Below are 17571 nucleotides of genomic sequence, written 5' to 3'. Positions count from 1 at the left end.
TGAAAATTTAACATTCATATATTTTAGATTCATTGCACACTAACTGAAATATTTCAGGTCTTTTATTGTCTTAATACGGATGATTTTGGCATACAGCTCATGAAAACCCAAAATTCCTATCTCACAAAATTAGCATATCATTAAAAGGGTCTCTAAACGAGCTATGAACCTAATCATCTGAATCAACGAGTTAACTCTAAACACCTGCAAAAGATTCCTGAGGCCTTTAAAACTCCCAGCCTGGTTCATTACTCAAAACCCCAATCATGGGTAAGACTGCCGACCTGACTGCTGTCCAGAAGGCCACTATTGACACCCTCAAGCAAGAGGGTAAGACACAGAAAGAAATTTCTGAACGAATAGGCTGTTCCCAGAGTGCTGTATCAAGGCACCTCAGTGGGAAGTCTGTGGGAAGGAAAAAGTGTGGCAGAAAACGCTGCACAACGAGAAGAGGTGACCGGACCCTGAGGAAGATTGTGGAGGAGGGCCGATTCCAGACCTTGGGGGACCTGCGGAAGCAGTGGGCTGAGTGTGGAGTAGAAACATCCAGAGCCACCGTGCACAGGCGTGTGCAGGAAATGGGCTACAGGTGCCGCATTCCCCAGGTCAAGCCACTTTTGAACCAGAAACAGCGGCAGAAGCGCCTGACCTGGGCTACAGAGAAGCAGCACTGGACTGTTGCTCAGTGGTCCAAAGTACTTTTTTCGGATGAAAGCAAATTCTGCATGTCATTCGGAAATCAAGGTGCCAGAGTCTGGAGGAAGACTGGGGAGAAGGAAATCCCAAAATGCCAGAAGTCCAGTGTCAAGTACCCACAGTCAGTGATGGTCTGGGGTGCCGTGTCAGCTGCTGGTGTTGGTCCACTGTGTTTTATCAAGGGCAGGGTCAATGCAGCTAGCTATCAGGAGATTTTGGAGCACTTCATGCTTCCATCTGTTGAAAAGCTTTATGGAGATGAAGATATCATTTTTCAGCACGACCTGGCACCTGCTCACAGTGCCAAAACCACTGGTAAATGGTTTACTGACCATGGTATCACTGTGCTCAATTGGCCTGCCAACTCTCCTGACCTGAACCCCATAGAGAATCTGTGGGATATTGTGAAGAGAACGTTGAGAGACTCAAGACCCAACACTCTGGATGAGCTAAAGGCCGCTATCGAAGCATCCTGGGCCTCCATAAGACCTCAGCAGTGCCACAGGCTGATTGCCTCCATGCCACGCCGCATTGAAGCAGTCATTTCTGCAAAACGATTCCCGACCAAGTATTGAGTGCATAACTGTACATGATTATTTGAAGGTTGACGTTTTTTGTATTAAAAACACTTTTCTTTTATTGGTCGGATGAAATATGCTAATTTTGTGAGATAGGAATTTTGGGTTTTCATGAGCTGTATGCCAAAATCATCCTTATTAAGACAATAAAAGACCTGAAATATTTCAGTTAGTGTGCAATGAATCTAAAATATATGAATATTAAATTTTCATCATGACATTATGGAAAATAAGGAACTTTATCACAATATGCTAATATTTTGAGAAGGACCTGTATTTATTTATTTGATTGATTGATTGATTGATTGATTGATTGATTGATACATACATACATACATATGGTTTATATATATATATATATATATATATATATATATATGTATATGTATGTATATATATATACATATATATATATATGTATGTATATATATATATACATATATACATATAGACTGCTGGAGATAGGCACCAGCTCCCCCGCGACCCACTATGGAATAAGCGGTAGAAAATGACTGACTGACTGACCATATATATATATATATATATATATATATATATATATATATACACACATTCATTTTTTCTCCTCCATATTGTATCAGAATCATTCAGGACTATGATGACAATCGTTGAAACTACTCCATCTTTCAGTGAGTCATTCAAGCAGTGGGAATGAAGTGGCTCCAGTGGTTTAAACACAGACACAGTTCCAATCTCTTCTCAAACAATAAATTACAGTTCAAGAAGCTTCCCTTTTTACACAGATATGTTTTCTTACGGTTCTTCCATGCAGCCACTGTGCCAGTCCCTCTGCAGTGGAATCTGGGATCTGACAGCGCAGGTTGTCCCGCTCCTCATTGTCCATCAGCTCCAGCGCTGCTCTGAGGTCCTCCAGAAGGTGAAGCACCCGGAAGCCGCCCAGGAAGGGAGATGTGGGCGACTGGCAGTCAAACAGCCCGTTGGAGTAATCAATGGCCTTGGAGCCTTCAGGAGCAGAGTGAGGAGTTAAGAGTCCCACTAAATTAACTTCAAATGAGTCAGAAAATAAAAAGCCAAAGCTATGACGGCATAAGAAGTAATTAAAATTGGGGTAAAACCCAAAATGAGAATCAAATGTGTTCCCACACATATTAAACTGCACGCTGTAGCTTTACAGAAAGACTTATGAGTGAGACCACATTTAGTTTTAATCTGTGGGAGGAGAGAACAGAGAATAAATTGATATAAATCCATTAGTTCAACTGTTTCTACTTGGTTTCAGAAAATGCAGATTGTAAAGGGTACAAAGTGGAGAACAGCCTCATGTCAATTAAATCCAATGCAAATAGTGTGATTAAGCTTTGGTGTGTCCGTATTATTCTGTATGGTTTCCTTTAGAGATCTCTCTGACCATACAGATTTATTTATTTTGTTTTTTATGTTAACGTGTCCTGTACAGAACAGTAGCACTTAACCACATTTCTTTAATGGGCCGCACAACCTTGTTTTAGTTTACTTTCCTAAATATATTACAGAGTATCTCAAAACCTGATTTGTGGCATCAGATGTTATCCTACACCTTGTTCAGACCAATATGTGCTCTGCAAAAGTATTCATGATCTCCAACCTTTCCACATTTTGTCACATTACAACCACCAGCTTGAATGTTATCTATTGACATATTATGTGATGCCCCCATTCTGAGTCACTACAATATTTCACTGCAACTTCAGTCGTAAGTCTTTGAGGGTATTTCTCTACCAGCTTTGTACATCTTGAGACAATGATTTTCTTTCCATTCTCCTTTGCAAAATAGCCCAAGATCCATTATAGATGGACAACACCTGTATAAAAGCAACTGTCAATTCTAGCTAAAGATTCTCAATTGAATTTAGGTATGGACTGGGCCATTCTAACACATGAATATGCTGTAATCTAAACCATTCAATTGTAGCTCTGTCATTGTCCTGATGGAAGGGGAAGCATCACCCCAATCTCAAGCCATTTATAGCCTCTAACTGGTTTTCTTCCAGGACTGTTCTGTATTAAGCTTCTTGTTAGATAGCAATTACTTGCAGTGGATTTTATTTTGGGGGTATTAAGAGTAAACTGTCCTGAAAACCTTGACTACACAGTTTTCAGTAGAAAATCTTTTGCCCAAAATTATTAAAAACAACACATCATTTACCTTCTAGTTGACTATAATGAACATTTTTGTTGATTTCTCACATTAAATCCCGTTACATAATGTTGTTTGTGTTCTTTACATGAAAATGAGAGCACATTATATTTTACAACGTGCCACTTACTGTCTAACTTGTTACTAGTTGGCTTTTGTTTGTTTAAAAAATACTTTAAAAACTGTCTTCATTGAGTCAAAATTATACTTTCCCCATGTAAAAACATAAACATGTTACAGGGTATGAGCATTTGTACAATTTTGTGCTGCTGGTAAATACTGTCTAGAGAGCAGCTTTCTTTTGGACAGATTGTTGTCTAAAAACTACAATCCCTCTGCTTTGGGAGATCATGAGCTTATTTATTTTAGGATCTAATATCATATCACAAACATATGATTTCAAATTGTTTCTTATTAACATCTTTTACCAGACCAGGGGCTTTATTTTGAGGTCATGTTTCACCTAGTGGAGCAGCACAAACCCCAGCTCAAAATGTATAATTATAGTTATACAATATAAGTTACTGAAACTTTCTTTACTTGAGCTCCCTGTTGGAGTGTCCATCATAAAGCAAATAATTAAATCTTCTCCAACACTGCTTTTTTTTTTTTTTTATCCGCCTGATTCATAAGCATCAGCCTTATGACTTAACTAGAACATACGATGTTCCCATCATGCACCTCTGCCTGCTCCATACTATCTGTCATCAGTCTTAAATGTCAGCTGTAATAAAGATCTCCCACATTAACAACGAGGGAGCTGAATAAAGTAAATAAATACTGAAATATTCAGACAATCACAGTAGCGAGGGAGTGAGGCTCGAAGATGGCTGTGGTTTCTGCGGAAACAGGAGAGACCAGTGGGTGTCATGTGATCAGTCGTCGCGCTCCGATTGGAAAGGTCAGCGCTATAATTACACACATCAGCGGAAAAGTGGGGACTGTAAATCTGTAGGCTGGACCGCTCATCTACAGCAGTGGAAGTAAACCAAGCAACAGCCAGAAGTTCATATTCCAAACTCAGAGCTTGAATAATCATTAGTCTCCATCAATGCAGGGACAACATCACTGTTAGGGTTTGAAAACGTTTGTATTGTTTATCACTCATGTCTGCTCTAAGTGATTTTCCCTCCTACATACCACAGAAAGGAATATGTGGGAGACGAATGAGTTATGATTACCAAGTCCTCACTCCCTCTGTTTAAAATCAAGACACATGAACCCTATCCTTTCTGACCCCACACACACACACACACACACACACACACACACACACACACACACACACCCTGAATGTTTGTTGAACTGTGTGTGAACAAGCATGTATAAATAAAGAGAGAGGGGTGCCAACACTTTGTAGTCTGCACTGCAAAAGTGAGCTACCCTTGCTGCAAGTAAATCTGACTCTGTATCGTTCTTACCTCTGAGTTGACTAATTAATACCTAACAGAAACCTACTGTAATCTCTCTCATGCACCATGACAGGAAAAGGACGGTGATCTTGAGGCAGATTCAACTATTTTCAAAGCTACTCTATATTCAGAAACCTAGCACTAAGCTAAAGTAGGAGAAGTAGGGCGACACCGAGTTACAGTACACCAAAGAGTAGCCTTTCCAGTCTGCAATTTAATGACTTCCAGTAGACCCCCAAAAATGCTTTGCCCACTTAAATAAATGTTTGTGTTTAGAGGGGTTACCTGCAATGATCCCATCCATCTGCTCCAAGGCCGCCGCCAACATCTCACTGGCATCTGACATCATCTTCTGTTCAAGGAATCTGAAAAAGGGAAAGGGAAGTGATTGACCAGGATGAAGGGGTAAAAATAATTTAAACTCCACTTCAAATCAGTAACTATAAATGTTATTTGCAGCTTGACTAGCAGAGTTTCCCACTCCTAATTTTACCTTATGAAAAATCTAAGAATGAAGAGAGATTCATTGAGATTCATTGTTTGAGTCCTGGACTTAAGCAAACAGTATTGTGGGTCTGGCTGCCTTGCAGTATCAGGTCAGATTTGCTTTACAAAAAGTGAAACGTTCTTCCTATATAATTACCTTTATCCAATTCATGCAACCAAGTATAACTGTAAATATAGTCAAAAGGTTTGTTAACTTCGGTTTTAAAAAAAAGGAATTATACTGATAAGTTGCACATAGAGGGTAGGTAGATATATTTCATAGCCTTAAAAAAAATGGGTTTTTTTTACTAAAGAAATGTTATGTTTTGGCCAGGTTATGGCCTGCTGGTTTAACACTTGTTTGGTAAATAACCACTGCCATCCTCCTCAAGCAGGGTACCCCTTCAAAGGGCATTGATAAAGAAGACTGTTTATGTCTGTATACAGGTCCTTCTCAAAATATTAGCATATTGTGATAAAGTTCATTATTTTCCATAATGTCATGATGAAAATTTAACCTTCATATATTTTAGATTCATTGCACACTAACTGAAATATTTCAGGGCTTTTATTGTCTTAATACGGATGATTTTGGCATACAGCTCATGAAAACCCAAAATTCCTATCTCACAAAATTAGCATATTTCATCCGACCAAAAAAAGAAAAGTGTTTTTAATACAAAAAACGTCAACCTTCAAATAATCATGTACAGTTATGCACTCAATACTTGGTCGGGAATCCTTTGGCAGAAATGACTGCTTCAATGCGGCGTGGCATGGAGGCAATCAGCCTGTGGCACTGCTGAGGTCTTATGGAGGCCCAGGATTCTTCGATAGCGGCCTTTAGCTCATCCAGAGTGTTGGGTCTTGAGTCTCTCAACGTTCTCTTCACAATATCCCACAGATTCTCTGTGGGGTTCAGGTCAGGAGAGTTGGCAGGCCTATTGAGCACAGTGATACCATGGTCAGTAAACCATTTACCAGTGGTTTTGGCACTGTGAGCAGGTGCCAGGTCGTGCTGAAAAATGAAATCTTCATCTCCATAAAGCTTTTCAACAGATGGAAGCATGAAGTGCTCCAAAATCTCCTGATAGCTAGCTGCATTGACCCTGCCCTTGATAAAACACAGTGGACCAACACCAGCAGCTGACACGGCACCCCAGACCATCACTGACTGTGGGTACTTGACACTGGACTTCTGGCATTTTGGCATTTCCTTCTCCCTAGTCTTCCTCCAGACTCTGGCACCTTGATTTCCGAATGACATGCAGAATTTGCTTTCATCCGAAAAAAGTACTTTGGACCACTGAGCAACAGTCCAGTGCTGCTTCTCTGTAGCCCAGGTCAGGCGCTTCTGCCGCTGTTTCTGGTTCAAAAGTGGCTTGACCTGGGGAATGCGGCACCTGTAGCCCATTTCCTGCACACGCCTGTGCACGGTGGCTCTGGATGTTTCTACTCCAGACTCAGTCCACTGCTTCCGCAGGTCCCCCAAGGTCTGGAATCGGCCCTTCTCCACAATCTTCCTCAGGGTCCGGTCACCTCTTCTCGTTGTGCAGCGTTTTCTGCCACACTTTTTCCTTCCCACAGACTTCCCACTGAGGTGCCTTGATACAGCACTCTGGGAACAGCCTATTCGTTCAGAAATTTCTTTCTGTGTCTTACCCTCTTGCTTGAGGGTGTCAATAGTGGCCTTCTGGACAGCAGTCAGGTCGGCAGTCTTACCCATGATTGGGGTTTTGAGTGATGAACCAGGCTGGGAGTTTTAAAGGCCTCGGGAATCTTTTGCAGGTGTTTAGAGTTAACTCGTTGATTCAGATGATTAGGTTCATAGCTCGTTTAGAGACCCTTTTAATGATATGCTAATTTTGTGAGATAGGAATTTTGGGTTTTCATGAGCTGTATGCCAAAATCATCCATATTAAGACAATAAAAGCCCTGAAATATTTCAGTTAGTGTGCAATGAATCTAAAATATATGAATGTTAAATTTTCATCATTACATTATGGAAAATAATTAACTTTATCACAATGTGCTAATATTTTGAGAAGGATCTGTAAAAGAATAGTTATGGAAAGTTGAGTGGAAGGAAAAATATGGTACAAAAAGGTCTACAAGCAACAGGGACAACTGCAGACACAGGCTAAGAAACTCCTGAACTAGCAACATCAGTGCAGAAGAGAAAAGGGATTGGAGTCAAAGTCACAGAGTGAAGAACAGAATCCAGGTTTCTGAGGTCCAGTGTGAAGTTTCCACAGTCACTGATGATTTGAGGAGCCAGATCTGCTGGTGTTGGACCACTGTTTTTTTATCAATCCAAAATAACTGCAGTCGGCCACCAGGAAACCTAAGAGCCCTTCATGTTTCCCTCTGCTAAAAAGCTGAATGGGGATGCTGAATTTATTTACCAAGAGGACTTTTCAGTGGCCCACACTGCTAAAACTACCAGTACCTATTATTAACATCATAGCATCAGCAAACTGTCCTGATCTAAAGCCACAGAGAACCTATGGGCTATTGTCAAGAAGATGATGAGAATTGGAGATTTCTGAGAAACTGAGTTTTGGATTTTTATTAGCTGTAATGCATAGTCAGTAAAATGAACAGAAAACACTAGAAACATGTGCCTCTCCAAGTAATGAATCTTTGAGTCTTACTTTCTGAACTGAATTACAGAAATATAATAATTGTTCAATTTTATTCTAATTTACCAAGACTCTAATTGTGTGAAATCCATTTGTTGTGTGTTTATCTCAACCAGTTTGTGAAAAAGAAAAAAAAAGACAACTTAAGTCAGGCACTCTACCAAGCTGTTCTTAATTAAAACCCAAAACCACAGCAGCAATTACAGTTTCTACAGATTTCTGCCAACAACATCCACAGATCTGCAGACATGTATATCTGTAATCAGCCAGAAATTACGCCCCCCTTACCAAGTCAGGTCTCAAAGAAGGATGTTTGGAGCCACTATGTGAGGAAAAACAGGGAATATGAGCCATTTCCATCTAGCGGGGGGAGAATAATGAGCAAATTGGTCACATGAAGTCATCAAAACTATAATTATGAAGTGCAGCATGAAGCAAATCCAGAGAAAATCTAATAATTGTGAAGCTGATTGTGAAAAACAAGACTGTTATCCCGATTTGCAGTTATTAGATGTATTCTTTTTCTCAGCTTGCATTAAATAACAGGGGCATTATCATGTTTCTATTTAAGTTTGGCACAAGATCTCATTCTATTCCTCCAAATGAGTGCTGCATCAAATTAACCCTGCAACCTCAGAGACAAAAACAAAGTGATTTCTAGGACTCATTACCCAGCAGGCCGTATTTCCGGAGCCTGGGCAGTTATGGCCGATCCCAGGGCATGCTGCTATCAGGAATAAAAGTACTATTCTCCCAGGGGACTGAAGCCTTGTAGCCTTGGCATGCAGAGCATCTCAAACTTCCATACCAAAGCTAGAGAGCATCCTGATGACTGCTCAACATGCCTCACATGTCTCAGTTACTAAAGTGAGCCACTCATCACTTCTAACAAAATGTGGTTTGAAGAAATGGAGACAGTATGAAGTATATGCAAAGCCAGGCCCTAACTGCCTACAGTGGCTCTCTGCTACCAGAGAATGAGGAGGGAGGAAGGGGGTTGGTGCAACAGGCTCTGCTTCATTTCCTCCTTCTCTGGGGTCACCGTGTCAGACCCCTCGGGGAAAGAAATGAGCATCAGGAGAGTAATTAAACCAATGACCTCAATATGTGAACTCAGGTTTGTTGTTAAGGCTTAAGGGCTCTATTGGCTCTCTTTAAACACAGCTGGAACACAAAGGTAGGAATCTACCAAAATGCCATGCCCATTGATTTAGATTTACAGCGTCCACAACAAATGAATTACTGAGCAATAACAGAAAACAACCTGCTTTCCTATTTAACTTCTTCTGAGGATTTAAGGTTAAGGAGTCCCACAGATGGATGTCTTACTGAAGTATTTCCATAGTTTGATGGGAATCTATCATGCATTCTCTGGTGACCTTTACAATCCCCATAAAATAACCGAAGACCAGTTCTAATTTCTAACTTATGTTGATCAGTGTCTAGGAACCTTTAATCAAATACCCATGATTTCCTGTTCCCCTGGGGTATAAATATAGTGTAGAACAAAGGCAAGGAAGGAACCGATACTGCGTATTGGCAAAAAACAGTTTTTAATTGGAAAATGTATCTTTTGGCACTTTGTTAGCAGCCTGACACAGTCATGCAGTTTAATTCCACATATTTTGCTAAATCTATGATTTTACAGGCAGAAAATATGATTTTAGCTCCAATAAGGTTGTTCCCGAAGAGCTATTAGCTGAAAACCTGTAAAACCCTAGATCGTTAACTGAAGAATGGTGCATCTCCTAGGTCCTGTGTCATGACTGTGTATATTTAACTTTTTTTTAAGTCAATTAGACTTCATTTTCCCTGGGTTACAAATGTCATGTGACAGGAAAGTATATTTATTTTAACCACTGTCCAAAATGGGATAGACAAGAGAACATTCCATTCAATTAAGACACACAAGTTGATCTGAATTGGTCAGAAAATAGCAACAAGAAACCCAAATCTGTCTACATTTACCATTAGAGCAATAATTAAAAGTCTTGATAGGACTGGAACTGTGACACACAGGGCTGGAAGAGGACCCACGTTTATCTTGCCACCACACACACACACAACAGAAATGAAGCAAAGAGTGGCCTCTTGGTTTCACCAAGTCTCCATAACAACCATCAGATGCCCTCTACTGGGAGGTCTTATCATCACAACAACAATGTAGAATTTGCCAAAAAGAATCTACTGGGACTTGAACTGGATCCATGTGCTTTGGTCAGATGACGCCAGATGATACCCTAGCATAAAACATAGGATAAATGTATGGGAAATTCCTTGTGCCCATGGCTACCTATGATTTCATTGCCTAAATAGCTGAGGTCAGAAACCATTTGGTGAGATGGAAATAATATTTTTTCCCCAGTAGCTGGGTGGACTACTCATTATCAGGAGTATATGTCAGCTATAAACCACAAGCAGAGAAACATTAATACCGTTTACTTATTTAGTGCAGGTCAAAATACAGGTTTCAAAAATACAGCACAGCCCAATAACTTAAACAATAACTGATAACAATTATGTCAACATGGGATTTCTATTCTATAAAAAAATAAATGCACCCAAATTAAAGGTTAAATCTAATTTTTTTTTAAAGATATTTAAAATGCCATGCCTGATCATTTTCCATCTTTGTCTGCATCAGCGACAATACATTCAATATTAAGTGTCTGACCCAAAACTAAGAAAAAAGCCCACAGATGGTAGCCCACCACTCAAGCTAGTGAGTGTGGAGGGAGGAACTATGATTAATGACACAGTCCAGGTGACCCACGGTGAGTGGAGGAGTGAGCACTACACACCACAGACATTCCTGAGCTGGTTAGTCTCCATTAACGCCTGGTACCAAAATCCCTGCCAGGCTTTTTGACCTTCCATGTTTCATGAAATTTCCAAACAACTGTTTTGTGTCAAAACGTTTCCACTGATCCATGAAGAAAACCATCAACACTATAGAAAAGAGCTGATTTATTATAAAGCATGCACAACACAGATAAAGTTAGGTGATGTAAAACAAAAATTGTCCAGAACTGCTCCTTCAGCAGCTAATTCTTTATGTAACCTGAGCCTGATATCCTTATTCCTCAGTGACATCAGACCTCCATTGTTTGTCACCATTTATTTTGACTCTGTCACACACACAGCATCCTGTTCCTGTTAAATATGCCTCAAATGGACCCAAAGTGTATTCTTTCCTGATGAGGACGGCATAAACAAATGGGTCATTTTTTTTTGCCCAGCTCTGAGTAACTGTATGAAGGAACAAGCTTGTTTACACCAGACCATCACAGAGATCCAGGATGAGATTACTTAGAACCAGATAATGCATCATGTTTTTGAAAAACACTGAAAGTAAACTATATCAGAAAAGTAAAGCATGTGTTTTAAATAAACTACTATGTGCAAATTTAAACATTCATTGAAATACAGAAAATCCAGACATAAACAACTGGATATAATTCACTTATGACTTTACTCCTAAATTAAATTACAACTCATCACAGAAAGATGGATGCACCATAGTCTCTGTTTTGGTTTTTCCATCAAGCAGATGGATTGAATGGGATATAGAGGCAGGGAGAAGCTGGAATCCTTAAAAATAAATACCAGGCTAGGATTACTTGCCCATACGCTGAAAGGTTGATCTGTGTAACTCTCACAAGCCCCTTCCTTCTGTAGCCTACTTCCAGCTGTGCTGCAGATGTGCAATTCTTAACTAAATTGGTTCATTGCAGGGGAAACAGTATAATTTGTAAGAAAAGCAATGCGTTTATAAGCAACAGAGAGAAAAGATATGGTTGCACTGCATTTTTTTGTTAAGAGGAAAACAATTTAAACAATGATTTTAAGAATCTGATCACACCAAGTTATGTTACCGTGTGCATTTCCAGTTGCATGTTGTAATGGTGAAACCATGCTGTATGTAGTTCTTTCCTCAGATCATAGCCTCCTGGCTGTCTGCCCACCGACTTGTTAGAGAAATGTAAACATTGTCTGTATCAAAGAGGTTTAAAACCGACGCAGCGCCCACATCCACACAGAGATAGTCTACAGACATAACAATGTACAGCTTCAAGCTGAATGATTTTATTATTGTCACCTTTTGTAAATTTAACCTAAATCTAACTAAGAAAATAAGATTATAGGACCTTGTCAATCACAATGTGGTCAATGCTGATGCACACCCACTAGAAATGGAAGCAGTATTTTCACAACTATTAAACAATATTTCTCTGACATTTAGGATTTCTTTATGACTTTCCAAGAACCTTCACATCAGCAACAAAATGTATTTAGGCTCCATCAACAACAGTCGGTTAAGACTCCTGCTCTCCTTTTATGGTGTGGGTTAGAGCAGTGGTTCCCGAACTTTTCATCTTGTGACCAACACAATCCTAACGAAAGAGAATCCTGGCTCCAACTATCAGGTAGGCATTCATGCAATTCTACAAAGTCATTAAAAGAGAAGCACAGTAACACAAACAGCAACGACAGACCATATATTCCTTATATTATACTCATGTTTTAACATTATCATTTGTGTAATTTAGTCCAACTTCTTTTGAGCTTCTCAAGACCCCACACTTGTTGATTTGTGACCCTGAGTGGGCTCCCAACCCCAGCTTTGGGAATCACTGGATTAGAACTTACAAATGTTGCACAGATGGATCAAATCTGATATAAACGTAGCTTTCTTTGTTCTATAAAGTAAAGCAACGAAGGCTAATGAGTAAATATTCAGCTTTTTAATCAGAGGTAAGCAGTATAACATCATTAGTATTAAGATTAGAAAATGATGACGATCCGCTGAAGCAGAAGGATCCCGATATTATCTGTAAGGCAGATTCAGTCTTTTCTTATTCTATGTTCTTGCACATTCTCTGTTAAATTGAACACTTTTGTTTTAGATTCGTATGCTAGCTTTTATGCCTCAGGCACACTCCACCTGACCGGTGTTTAACTTTCAGATTAAAATACATTTTTTGAGTTTATCTTAACCACCTGAAGCTTGGCGTATTTACAATCTTAACCTGATAAAAAAATTCAAATGTTTAAGTTTTTTGGCCTAAATCTGTTGTATAAGATTCCTACAGGGTTCTTCCATACAATGTTCCTGAAAGGTCTGGAAAAGTATGGATTTCACCTTATTTGCCAGGACATGTCTGGATAGGTATGGTCAAAAGAAAATTAAATATAGAAACATGTTTGAGTTTCTAAACTTTATTTCCTGTTTCATTACCCAAAAAGATAAAAATATGAAAGAAATTTGCACATTCCAATTAAAGCTTTCATCCAACTGATTGTTTTGAGTTTAAAACTACTGACAGAACCAAAACTCTTAGTATTTTAAACTGGATCTGTGGTTCTTAAACATGGATTTGTTTAGTTTCCAGACAAAGTGATTACTGTCCATTTATTTTGAAGGTATCACGGAAAACACATCTGTTTGTTTTTAGTGTAGGATGATCTAGTCCTTGATTTTGACCTGTAGGTTATCTAGGCAGGTTCAAACACCAAGATGTTGCAAAACAGCCCTTTAGCTGGGGCTTTGCAATTAAACTTGTTGTTCAATTTAAATTTTTGCTTTAAATGTTCACAAAAAAAAACTATAAATTGTTTTATTACTGTGATTAAATAACTAATTAATGATGTTTGCCAACCATAAAAGTGGCAGTAAGATTGTGCCGTTTCCACTATTGATGTCCCAAATAATAAATAGAAATACTGGTGAAAACACAAATGAAAGGAGTTACGTGTTGTTTAGTGGAACAACCGCATTGTTTAATGTAGATCATGGGTCTCCTACTCCAGTCCAGGAGAGCTACAATCCTGCACCTTTTAGAAGAATCCCTTCTCCAGCACACCTGAATTTAATGAAAGTCTCATTAGCAGGCATTTGCACAACTTCATTTCATCAACAATGCCTTAAAGAGACTCCTCAGACCCACTAGTCTCCCATTGCATTAAATTACTTATTCTGGGGAGGATTAAATAGTAATAATGTGAAAAAGTGACATAGGTTTAAGATATGAAATGAACTTTTGGATATTAGCCCTGCTTTAAAGCCAAGCTCCCATCAAACACTCCCCTTTTGTTTACCCTCCCACCCATGAGAGATGTTCTGGACTTTTAGTCTGGGCTTCTGTGAGGTCAGATTGTTTGACAGAAACATCAGCTCAGACTTTAAACTGCTTTATGTCTATGCAGTGGTGGTGGCCGCACAAACAAGTCTTTGTCTTCCTCAGACTCACATGGTTGCACGGTAACACTGATCCCAAGTTATTGCAGTTTTTCCACGTGGCCCTAACTACAGAGGCACAAATCACATTGAAAAAGGGGAAAAAAAGCTGGAGGAAATGAGTAAGAGATCCTAGCTAGCCAAGAAAAACTGCACGTCTTTGCTTTTGTTATCAAGAAGCCACAGATAAGGTATTATACGTATGGTATAATCTCAAAGCTATTGCTTTAATGATGATATAATGTTGTGATAAACAGTTTTGGCATGCCAAAATAGAGTTTAAAAACAGGAGTGCAACAGAAGCATCCTGAAGCTCAGGATGACCTTCAGTGAGTCTTGGCAGGAAGCATTTCCTGGTAAATTGCGGAGAAATGTCTTCCTTCTCAGAAACTTCCATCTTCCTGTAATCCTACAGCTAACAGCCATTATAAGCTAGGTTGGTCACACCACCTCTGACACTGAAGCATCAACTGTGCTCAATTTAGAGAGGAATTTACTCAACTTGTATGGAAAAATATTCCTGTTACCATGATGATTTCAAGCAAATGTTTTAGATTAAGCTAATATCTTAATTTAATCTTAGAAGGCATGTAAACATCCCAATAAATCAAGACTTCTAAAAGTGACAGCACCCATCTTCCAAAAGACACCACAGCAAGCATGCAAGGAATGCAACAGGAAGGATTAAGGTTCCAGAGACAGAAAGTACCAGTCAATTATTGGACACGTAGCTTCAACCTAGATAAGGACAGGAAGCTACTAATCTATAAGTGTTCTGATAACAATACCCTGATTTAGTGCTTTTATTAGATTCCAATAAATGGCTCCCGATTAAGGGAATACAATTTAGTTTTGTCATTATGCAAGCTTCAGCCTCCTAATTTCCTGCAGAAGAAAATGTACACCAGTATACCTTTTCAGAAGACTCAGCCATTAGTTGGGTAAGCTCAGAGTACAAATATGGCTACAAAGATGAGGGTCATAAAATCCTTTGTTATGCTTTCAGTTCTGAGGAAGCCAAGAGAGTAGAGGTACACATCTCGCTGCCAGACAGCCCTGCTAATCTTCACAGGGAGCTTTTTATTTCCCTCATATATAAACAAGAGATTTAACGTCCAAAAGTCGACATTCATATTTTTTCTTGAAATGTTCATTCTTTCAAACCAGAATCTTCAGCCTTTACTTTTTCAGAAAATAACTACTTGTGTTATCCTTCATCACATATAGGGTGCTATTATGACGAATGTTGGACAAAAATCAATAAAAAGTTCTGCTTGGGGCTTAAGCTGATTAAAAGATTCAAGTTTTAAAAGTGAAATAAAAAAACAACAAGTGGGGTTTTTTCAGGTGGGACCCCAGAGAGTTAAAACCAGCATTCTTGTGTTTTTTCAGCAAAACTTTAATAAAGTTAGCATGTTATGAAAACATGCAACTGATTTTAGTGTTGAATATTACAGTAACCATATTAGTTGTGATTATACCAAATTTCTCCCTTGTTCTCATGCTTTTTGAGATCTTATACTCTAATTCAGGTTAAAACTGCACAGTCTATTGAATCAAAATCGTTATCATGATAGAATTAATAATTAATTTATAATTAACTGCAATTTCCAAAGACTATTTGGGTGTAATATTTGTTTGACTATTTTAAGAGCCAGACATTTGAACTGTGTTTTCCAGTTAAATATTAGGTATTTTCATTGGCCCAAACTGATACAGATGTTAGTGACTGAGATCAGAGAGTTATGGGGACTCTGTGATGACGGAAAAGAAAGAATAGAGGGGAAAATTTGGGTATAAGTCATCTTATTTTTATGGTTTTCTAATATTGTGCAGCTCTACTTCATGTTGTTAGACAGGTTCCATTTATTTGCTTTCCTGATTCCAAAGGCCTGGTAGTAAAGTGCAGCTGGTTAAAATGAACCCAGCTTTTACAGAAAATGTGCTATATTGCAGTTAATTCATAAATTAACAAGACTATTTGTTCGTTTAAAAGCTGCTCTTTGTATTTACTCGGGTTATTTTTTATCTGATGTTAACATCGGTTTGTTGATTCGAAACATTTAGATGTGACGGAAAAAAGCAAAAAACATATGAATCTGTAAGGGGCAAATAACATCAATAGCAATGTTCCAGCCTTTATTATAACGCTACCAAAAAACTACTTCATGTTTTATCCTTTATTAGACTGGTACACAGCTGCTTTGTTAAATGTAAGATTGTTCATTGCTGGAACAAGAAATTAACGAGTAAACATTATTTGGAAAGACTTGAAATCTGCATCATCTGACCCTTTCTTAACCATTATTAAAATAGTCCATCCCTCCCTAATCAGTTCATTACATTCTAAGAATAAAACACTGGATCCTATTGTCCTCTACAATGAAAAAAATTACTTTAATACATTACATTAAAGTTCACAAATAGCTTCAGTAAATGTGTAGCTATGCTTTGGACTTTTATTGATCAAAGTCCAAAACATTTTTTGTTATTCTAAAATACATACAAATATATAAAATTTTGCTGTTTTAGTTACCATATATGACCAACACCTACTTAGCCTGATAAATATATGGTTAAATAATTAAGATAATTAACCAAACTTTCTACTATGATTTAAAAAAAATAACTTTTTTGTCTGAACCTTATGTAAATGAAACTATTTATTTACAGACCTGCGAGTTAAAAGCCCTCAATTAAAACAAAGAAACTTTACAGCTGGAGTCCCTAATTAAATTAAGCCAGCTGCAACGACGCCAGAACAGACAACCTCCATACATCCAGAAAACTGAACAAAACTTCAATGAAACTTTACTTAACTCACCGTTTTCGGTACGGAAATAGTTTTCGGTTGTATTCTTTACACTCCAGAGCGCTAAACCCACAAAGAAAATCTTAACGGACTTTTCACCGGAGCGTCATGCTTCGCGTTCAACCTTCCCATTGAATTATTCTGAAGTTAGGCGTTCCAGAAAGGAAAAAACGGAGTCAAGCTGACAATGTCCAGGCAACACAGGAAGTTGTAACTTCAATATAAAAGCATTGCTAATAGACGCCATTTTTTGACAGTATTTCCGTTACACTCACACTGGGTCCACCCATTTCTACTCCGATGTCAGATTTGTTTTATCCAAATTCAAGTCAGAAAAAACAAATTGTATGTGGTATGAAGTGGGAATTCGATGTCAAAATCCAATATGCAGCAAGGCTTGTAAAATGTAGCAAAACGGTCAGTACTAAACAACTTGGATTCCTAGGACTGTATTTCAACAAGGCAAAAATAAATTTGTCTTAAAGTACCATTCATACACAAGGTTCTTCAAGGTGTTTTGTAATAAACTAAAGGATCTAAGGAGAATTG

At 38.4% G+C, this 17571-nt stretch overlaps 1 protein-coding gene across 4 annotated transcripts in view; it reads right to left on the bottom strand.

Annotated features, from left to right (window-relative positions):
• The window catches only part of ppfibp1a (PPFIA binding protein 1a), a 35834-nt gene extending 18642 nt beyond the window's left edge, over positions 1 to 17192 (bottom strand). For all 4 annotated transcript variants that reach the window (XM_047389417.1, XM_047389418.1, XM_047389420.1 and 1 more), the window contains exons 1-3: positions 17035 to 17192; positions 5130 to 5209; positions 2053 to 2258 (exon numbers count right to left, since the gene is read on the bottom strand). In XM_047389417.1, the coding sequence (XP_047245373.1) occupies positions 2053 to 2258; positions 5130 to 5193 (270 nt within the window). In that variant the 5' untranslated portion in view covers positions 5194 to 5209; positions 17035 to 17192. The remainder of the gene's footprint in view (positions 1 to 2052; positions 2259 to 5129; positions 5210 to 17034) is intronic.
• Between the last annotated feature and the right edge of the window lie 379 nt (positions 17193 to 17571).

The sequence above is a fragment of the Girardinichthys multiradiatus genome, chromosome 17 (assembly GCF_021462225.1).
Source record: "Girardinichthys multiradiatus isolate DD_20200921_A chromosome 17, DD_fGirMul_XY1, whole genome shotgun sequence".
NCBI classification, from domain to species: domain Eukaryota; kingdom Metazoa; phylum Chordata; class Actinopteri; order Cyprinodontiformes; family Goodeidae; genus Girardinichthys; species Girardinichthys multiradiatus.
The sequence above is the reverse complement of the archived record's forward strand: the minus strand, read 5'-3'. Positions and strand labels throughout refer to the sequence as shown.